This window comes from Nelusetta ayraudi, unplaced genomic scaffold, assembly GCF_046127955.1.
Source record: "Nelusetta ayraudi isolate G7.1 ecotype Tasmania unplaced genomic scaffold, CSIRO-AGI_Nayr_v1 ptg000092l, whole genome shotgun sequence".
In the NCBI taxonomy this organism is placed as follows: domain Eukaryota; kingdom Metazoa; phylum Chordata; class Actinopteri; order Tetraodontiformes; family Monacanthidae; genus Nelusetta; species Nelusetta ayraudi.
In genome coordinates, this window is record NW_027466142.1 from 3,100,776 (window position 1) to 3,110,000 (window position 9,225).

Consider the following 9,225-nt stretch of genomic DNA (forward strand, 5'->3'; position numbering starts at 1 on the left):
GTAGCTTAACGCATCATACATCTAGAATATTCGAACTTAATGATCACAAATGGTGATGATTGCTATTGAGAAATAAACCTCCACGGGCTGGGTAGAACAGTGACAACAAGCAGAGGGGTTTTATCCATTCTGGAGGAGTTTTTTCTTCTCAGTTACAAACTGCTCAGGGTTATCCCACTTATTACTGAATTGAATCATTTGAGAGGAAAGTTTGGCTAAAAATGTGACCTTGCCTCTGGAAAAATTGTCATCAGTGGCTGAACAAGCTACGTTCTGCCGTCAGTCATCATGACGGACTGACTTGGCAGTGGACGCAGACGTGGTCAAAAACTCTTCCCTCTTCCATCCTCGTGGCAGGCCATGAACGCACCATCCCTGGGGGTGTGGACCTGGTGCCCACTGACAGGGGCGGCGGTGTCCACTAGCGGAGTCAGAATCGACGACGACGACGACGACTCCGGCAGCAGTGGTCGACCTGAGGAGAGGAGAGCAGGACGAAGCAGCTCCGTTCACCCTCGATTGTCGGTTTCAGTCCGTGCGGGGAGGATGGAGGTGGAGAGGCGGACGGACAAGTTCGACTACTCGGAGAGGAACGACGCCAAGTCCGTCAGCGGTAGGCTCGAAAACACACCTTTCCTCACTCTCAACGTGACAGCAGCGGCGAGACACTCCCGCGGTACTAAACTACCACCAAAAGCTCCAAACGTGTCGTTGGTGACTGTTTTGCACACTTTGACCTGACAGATGCACCCTTGTTTTCCTCCAGTTAAATGCTATGTTTAATTTTTTTTTAAACATAATTGTTTGTTTCGTTCATATTCGCACCGCTAAAACTTAAGCGTGATCTAGTCTCGATGGGGGTAACGGAGCCAAAGTGTTTATATTTGGACGTGTTTAGAGATCATAAAAGGTGAACTTTTGAACTTAAGGGACGCCCCTGGGCCATTTAGAATTCAGTGGGCTAAATCCGGCGAGACATTAGCCGCATGGTGCGGAGACAAAGGTGATAAAGAGGCTTTAGATATTCCTGCTCCAATACGTGGCTCGCGAAAACCGCCCTTGATGTTTCATTCATATTTATTCTGAGTGAAACAATGAATGAATGTTACTTCACATCGCAGCTCGCCAACATGACCATGTTGGTCGATGTATGCCGCCACCTTGTAAACAAATGAAACGTGTCTTGCAAATGTTCTACAATTTAAATAGGAATAGAAAAAACGTGGTTTACGAATACTAAAACACCAGCAAACGAATGCATATTGTTTGAAAAAAAAAAAAATGATGCTAAAGTAACAATTAAAGCATGTTTTAAAAGTGCCATTTTTTTGGGGGGACCTGAAACTTTGTTTTCTACTTGTTTAAAAAAAAAAAAAAGTTTTTTCTTGAAGGAAAAGGGTTACGCTCGTAAAAAGAAAAAAAGAAAAAAAAAAAAAGTTCTGTCTCAAAAGTTGACACTTTTGAGACAGGCTTTATTGGTTTGATAAGTACGTTTTGCATTTGTAAAACAAGACGCATCAGTGTGTTTATGTTTGTGGATTGTAGGACATTTACAAAATATGTACACTACTTAACAATAGTGGTGGGCTTTCAGGGCCAGCCAGGCCTCGTCTGCTGGTCTGAACACATAGTGAAAAGAACGTTCTCCTTCATAATGACAGGAACGCTACTCTCCATAGTCTATTTTCTTCATGTCCTTTTACCGTCAGTTGTGATGCCAAGACCAGCTAGCTGGTCTTACACTGAATTTACACTGAGAACCTGACAGACTGAACTCAACCTGGTTATCTGGTTGTCACCACGATGAACCCATGAAGGCTGTAGGAGAATATAAAGATATAGTTGCCCAATCCTCTGCGATTAATAATATGAATAGCATGGCGCGTTGGCGCAGCAGCTGCGGCAACACGCTCAATTGTTTAATAATTACATTTTTTTGTTTCGTTATCGTGTTGTTGGTCTCTCATATGAATCGGTGACAATTTTTTACCGGAAAAGAGTTTAATCTCACTTTACTTTTGGTGGATCTATTGAAATCTCTGAAAATCTAATTTACTTGTAAGTTTCAACAGTATCAGTGGCCTTAGTGGCCGACTCCCGACTGTGATTTTAAATGCTCGGGAATAGTGTGGCTCCAGTAGGTCCCCTGTATGAAGACGATGTCCTGTGTAAGTGTGATTCTGAATGGATTCTCGAGCCGTCGTGTCATATTGATGGTGTATTAATTTCGGTTGGACTAAATGTGATGTCACTAATGGCCTAGGCGTGACATGCACGGCCCGCCGCTGCTAACCGGGCAGTTCCTTGCAGCAGACGGTCAGTAGGTACCAGTCCGATATTGTACACCCGTGTGGGTGACTGAAGAGTTTATTGACCTGTCTAACATGAAAACCAGCCAGTGCTAAAACTATCCTGGCACTGCACACCTGGCAGCTGCTACAATATCCACATGGTCACATAGTTAATACAGATTTAATCAGGCTTTGTTCCCCCGTTTTATTTATTTAAGTAAAGGCCAGGTTGCAGATGTATTATAAAAAGACACAATAAAGAAGTTTTTTTTTTTTTTTTTAAAAAAGGAGACAAACAAAACACACCTCAAATCTAAAAAAAAAAAAAAAACTCTGCTTTTTACTGATATGTAACTCTTGTCTAATGGTTCTACTTAGACATCAGTTTTGCCCTTCTTTCCGACTGTGACCTTTTGATCAAACTTGGGTATCTCAGCACAACAAGGAGGCATGCGCTGGCCCTTTCAGATCCACTTAGGCCACTTGGGTCCGGCTAAAGGGTCCCAAGTGAGCTGCCTGTGCAGAAGGTCCATCCAAATTTTCTACTTTGCAAATGTTGGCCCCTCAGAGTTTGTAATACATGGACAGCCCTCAACAAGCAGACTTTACTTCAGAAAGGCCTTGCTGCCCTCACTTGGGCGACCCTGAGTTCAATTCCCCCATCAAGAATTAATCAGTTTCACATATAAATGCATTTCTGCTACTTGTGTAGTTACCTTTGGCTCTGTGTGTATTGGCAGCGGAGCAGCATAAGCTAATCCATCCAATAATAAACAATTCCCCTTTGATCCCTGCATATAACTTCTTTACTCTCAAATAAAAATGGAGAGGGGAAAGCAAACTACGTTGCACTGGTGGTTAAAACTAATGGAATGCAACCCCTTGATGCAGCATGCAAAAGACCAGTCATTACTGAACAGATGCATTTGTGGAGAGGTAGACTTGGCAATTTTATTTTTTTAACTGTCTTCCCCTCTGTTGTTTTATTAGGGTGCATAACATAAAACCAAACAGCAGTTCAGTCACCGGGGTGAAGACATAAGCTGATTGATTACCGTCTTCTTCTCTTTTGTCTCTGTTCTTTCCTTTCTCTCCTTCTCTTCCCCTTTCTCTCATCCTCGTCATCCCTGTGTTTGTCCGTCACCCTCGTCTCTTGCTCTTTCTCACCTCCGAGTAAAACTCTGACTATGTTCGCCTGGAAATGAGGAAATGAAACTCTAGGTTTTTCAGTTCTAGCCCCATTTTACGAAGAGGGGTGACTTTGAGACTTTTGAGTCTGTTGTTGCCAAAAATGTGTAAAACTCCAGAGTTTATTTCCATCTCCTCCCTGAAACGCTGCTGCTCCTTCAATCAGTGTCACATTTAATGTGCACCGTTGCTGAGTGTTGCCCTCTTTCGGAATTAAGATGACTGGTTTGATTTTGGCTGACGTGCTGTGTCCTGTTGTGGAGGACCCTGTAGCGAGTTGGCTACGTTGTAGGGCTGCAACGATTCCTCGAGTAACTCGATTACAAAAAGTAATCGAGGAATTTCATCTGCCTCGAGGCGTCGTTTAATTAAACTGAAAGCTCACGTTTCGCACGGGCTCTTTTTAGTTTGACACAACGTGCTTCCATCACTGTCCATGCGCCCAAAGCAAATTGGGAGAAGTGTTTTGGCAACGGTTCAGGGCGGCGCGGTTTCACGCTTTTGGGACGCTTCTGAAATGCGCCCACGCCACGTCTGGAGTGAACTTGCACACTGACCTTTATGGCAACGTTCTGCTGTGGAGCGGGCTTCAATTAAGCAAACGTTTGTTTTATCCGATTACTCGATGAATCGATGGAATATTCGATACAATGATCCGTTACCAAAATACCCCTCAGCTGCAGCCCTGTTACGCTGCCTCGCAGACTTACAGATTCACAGTGAGATTTTTAATTCCCAAATTACTACTTCATTGAGAGGCACTGTTTTATTCCCATTTGATATTATAGCTCCTTCTTGATATCAATCCTGAATCTTTTCTGCAAAATTGGTAACTCGAGTTTTGGTCATGTTGTCATATTTATGTTTTAAACTCTTTACAAAACCTCATTCCTACCTTTCAACCTATGGAGTTGTGATAAAATAAAATTTCAGGTTTGTGGGCAGCACGATTTCAGTCGTTTTCACCACAGTGTCTGTCTAATGAAATCACAACGTTTAAAGTGGTGCATTTACTCATCAGTAATTTTCTCCCGAGATACTTTTCTCTTCCACGGCATTTCATCTCACTATATTTTCAAATTCACCACATGAGCGTATGGAAACATCTCAGTCAAGCAGGCTGAAGTACGTTGACGTCCTCTTGTAGACAGTTGCCATGGTGACTTTTTGTATCAGGGATCTATTAATATGGGCTTCGTGTTGTAGTGGTGTATGCACTTAACTTAAGGTGAACACACTCAGAACTGATTGAACTAGTTCAAATGAGCTGTTCTGGAACCAGAAAGTCAGAGTTTACCCTGCTCAGGATAACTAAACTCAGAGTTAAGGATTAGATTTGGATGTTTTTTTTCTTTTATTGGAGCTTGCTTGTGTGCAATAGTCCATTTCATTAATAAGGTAGAGGGTGTTTGTGTAGCAGAGTAATATGGGCTCATGACACTTCTTGACCCGCAGGCTGACCGAGTGCACAGATATCATGAAGCGCATTCAATAATCTGGTCAGTCGAGTAGATACTTCCATTTTGAAGCATTTCTAGCTAACAGTCGGTGACATATTACCTTCGTCATCCCTCTCAGCCCTCACTGCTTGCCGGTCTGTGCTCTGCTTGAAGACCTGCCCGATATCCCTCTGCGTACAAAGTGTTTCAGAATTAGGTCATCTTGTTTCATTAAGACAGAAAATTGATTGTTGCCATGCCACATACTACCGCAACCTAACCTTAAATCAATTCTCATTGCTGCGCATGTAGACGCTGATGCTGCTTTCAAGGCAGCTGGGATCGCAGCGAGTCGACACGTTTTGTGTGTCGTCGTTCACTTGATGCAGAGTGCACAAATGACAAATGCTGATCTCACCTTAGAGTATAACCATATCATTGAAGCTAACATTATGAACTGTTTTTTTTTCTTGTTTTTTTTTTGCCTAAGATTTATACCAGGGCACAGTTCGCCAATGGATCAAACTCCTAAGCCCTCCTTTTAAAGTCTGCTCCAGGGTGCTGGAGAAGAGTGTCTGGTCAATTGTTGGGTTAGATGGGTTACATACATACGTACGTATTTATATACATGTTTATATGAATGCATATATGTATATGTTTGTATGTATATGTGAATATATTATATATACATATGTATGTATGTATATGTATCTATATATACGTGTGTATACATATATATGTCTTTCTATGTATGCTAGTGTCACACAAACTTCAACCAGCAATATTTCAGTGTGTGTGTAAATGTTGAGTGCTGCAACGGCCTACCAGGCATTCAATTTTGCATGCTTAGCAGCAGATTATAAAAAACTTGTAGCATTAGACTGATAGCAACAAATGGCTGCGAATCGGTAGATCTTGAGGTCCATGAAAGCAAGATGGAAGTTCACTGTCGTATGGGACTCGCAGCTCGTCGTTCATGTGTCCAGCAATTGGAGTCATCTTAATCTTGGAAGCCAGGTCGTCTGAAATCACACACACTGGTGCGGCAGTAAGGCCCTACTGATGTAGTGAATGTGTCATGTTCCTGGTCTAGTCACAGTGATTTTTGCGTTAAGAGCACATGCAGGTTTTAGGAGCAACAGCGGAGACATTGAAAGACAAGGTTTGTTGCCGGGGAAGGGCTTTTTATTCCTTTTGTTTGAAAGGTCTGGAGGCTGAATGTTAATCATCATCAAATTGCTGTTTCTAAGCAACATTCTAGTGTGCTGTCAGGCTGAAGAGGATCCAAAGCTGATGCAACATCCACACAACAGGCTCATCTCTGGCAAAAGATCAATCCTAGGGAGAGCCATTTTTGTATTTCTTTTTATGCAGACGATATGCAGTGATAATTCATACATGGGGTGAATGTTTGTCTCCTGATTTGTCCCCCAACATGCTTTTTTTTCCTGCTTTTGAATCGTCCTCTTTGACCTGCACATTGCAAAGGAACAGCGGGACGAATTGTTACCACTGACGCCAGTAGATGAAACGTGTGAGACGGCGTGTTGTGTACTAACCTTCAAAAGAATCAGCTGCAAGCTTCAGATATACATCACCGTGTGTATTTTCCCCTGTATGTTGGAAGTGTGGCGATTGACTGGAACAGATCTCATCAGATGGTGTCCAACCTTCAACGAGTCTTTTAGCCTTTGGCTGTCTGTGTGTCTGTCTGTAATTAAAACTAATAATATATATAATAACATACAGTATTAATCACTCTGTATCTCAGGGTTAGGCAAACTTTTTGACTGGTGGGTCACAATGGGTTCTAAAATGTGACAAAAGGAGCCGGAGCAGGAGCAGATGGATGGAGTGTTTTGGTGACCCAACTCATAGGAGAAAAAAATATGTCGGGATATTTAGAAAACATGCTTTAATGTCAATTGAGAATGAACCAAGCGTCTTTGAAGCCCCACGGTATTTAGCTCTTTATTGAAATGACTCTTAAAACACTGAAAAAAATGTTGAAATACAGCTATTTTCTAACTTACTTACTGAAGGGCCAGGTTAAAAAGCTTCACGGGCCGCATACGGCTCCCGGGCCGTAGTTTGCCCATGCCTGGTCTATCTGCTCCTGGCGTTCAGCGTTTCTCCTCCCTCTCTTGCGAGCAGGTTTTTTTTTCTCCTTGGTTCAAGACAAAGTGATGATTGCAGGACTCCTACATGCTGCTATAATCACAACCCTGCAGGTATTTAGAATAGAATTGTAGCTGTGCTACGTTTCATTTTGGGTTTATTTGAAACTGCAAGACCAAAGAAACATTCTTGTTGAAAATTTGAGTAGGAAGATACAAACGGTGATCTCAGTCCACGATGTGACATGATCGTCACGTGGAGAACACACGTGACACAAAGCTCTGTGACAGCGGGAAGCAATCTGACGTGCCGTTAGCGTGGACTTATGATCCATCAAAAAGAGGGATTTCGATCAGGTCATCGTTTAATCCGATAATTTACGGTTTGTGTTATTGGAACCTAATGGGAAGGTTTGGTACAAATCATCTAAGTATCTACATATCCGTGGAACATCTGCTGTGGCTCCAAGGTTCCTCTGATTATTAGGAACGACTGAGTATGACCTCACCCCGATCACCAGGAACAACTGAATTCACATTTTATATTGACTTGAATTTGCTCCAGTCTCAAGTCTTTGTAATATGTGATTGTAGGATTTTCTTATCTGTATGCCGTATGTCGAATGTACAGCTAATTGTCATTAGCATCACGATTAGCTGAATTAGCTCGGGTTTGTTTAGGACAAAATATTATTCATTCATGTTTTGCATTCTCTGTCTTGTTAATTGAGCAATTGTATGTTGTAATGTCCAGGCATTGTATAAATGTGATTATTACTACAGAATTTGTGCATAGTATTTAAGAAAAAAAAAAAAATCAATTATACAATAATACAAGCCTCAACAGACCATTCTCCTGCCATCCCTGCTGCCTTTGCAAATCCGCTGGCGCTGCTCCTGTGGCTGCCGTGTGCACGACATTGCTTAGACCCTGAGGCTGTCTTGCTTTTCCCCGGTGCTGCTGTGAGGACTGAGTCACCTCGTGTGGGGGGAAGGGCAGTGAGTGAACGCATTGGGAATGGTGACCAGGGTCAGTGGGATGATGCTTTTGAAGCATTAATGGTCTGCTCTCCACTGACCTCCGAGTAACCCAGGCAAGTATTTACAACCTCCTGTGAGATAAGATGCTTGTTTGATCCACACACTTAAAGAACTGCTAATGAGCTGAGAGGGGAGGGAGGTTGGGGGGGTGCTGGTGTCAAGCTGCTGTAGGCCAAAATATGTGAATTTATTTGAGTGGCTCCAAGGGACAATTGGTAAAATGGCACTAGTGTTCCGTGAGCCACCTTTTTGTCCCCCGGCGCTGCCATTGACTGTGATTGAACAATATGGACCGGAAGCGCTGAAAAAACACTCCTATACTTTAGACCTTAAACAGTCCTGTTGCTTATTTATGAAAGGAAACTCTTACTCTATTGCCAACCCCATGGAAATAACGGTGAGGGCTCACAGCTGGAAAAACAGACACATGTAATGACACCTTATTGTCAATTGAATTAATCAACTAATAGATTATTATTATTATTATTATTATTATTATTATTATTATTATTATTATTATTATTATTATTATTATTATTATTATTAGCAGAAGAAGTTGGACGAGATATCCGGGTTTGTGTGCTTGGGAAAGGGCGCATGAGCGTTGCAATCTAAAATCTGACCACTAGATGGGAGACTTTTACAGTGTATGGCGGAATTTCACACACGCTGGACCTTTAGTCCCGGTGTTTTACAACCTGGTACTCGATTGATAGGCTATGAGCCGGTACCTTTAGTGTATTTCCCCCTTCTGTTAACCCTACCTTGGAAATAACTGAGCACGGAAATATATTTTACTAAATTATTGCAAAGAATGTAGAAGAGTTGAAATTGAAATTGAAATAGAAATTTACAGTATCTTGCAGAACATATTTCATTCCCAAAATGAGCCAATTAATTAATTAATTAATTAATTAATTAATTGCTATATTATTTTCTCCCCGTTTGTGTGGGTTCTCTAGACTCTCGTGATCCCTGCAACCCCTGAGTGCAGGGGGAAGAGGGTATAGAAAATGGATGGATCACAATATATCCATACAACCCTTTGTAAGAAAACCCTCATATTTTTTTGAAATATGCGGCCGGTGGAGGGGAGGATCTTTCCGCCTGTGTGTGAAACTCAGTGTGAACCTGTGTTAAATCACCACT

General features: G+C 42.1%; 1 protein-coding gene across 2 annotated transcripts in view; it reads left to right on the top strand.

Moving 5' to 3' along the window:
• The first annotated feature begins 329 nt into the window (after positions 1-329).
• The window catches only part of nr6a1a (nuclear receptor subfamily 6, group A, member 1a), a 51,807-nt gene continuing 42,911 nt past the window's right edge, over positions 330-9,225 (top strand). For both annotated transcript variants that reach the window (XM_076046996.1, XM_076046997.1), the window contains exon 1: positions 330-613. In XM_076046996.1, coding sequence (XP_075903111.1) covers positions 361-613 — 253 coding nt within the window. In that variant the 5' untranslated portion in view covers positions 330-360. The remainder of the gene's footprint in view (positions 614-9,225) is intronic.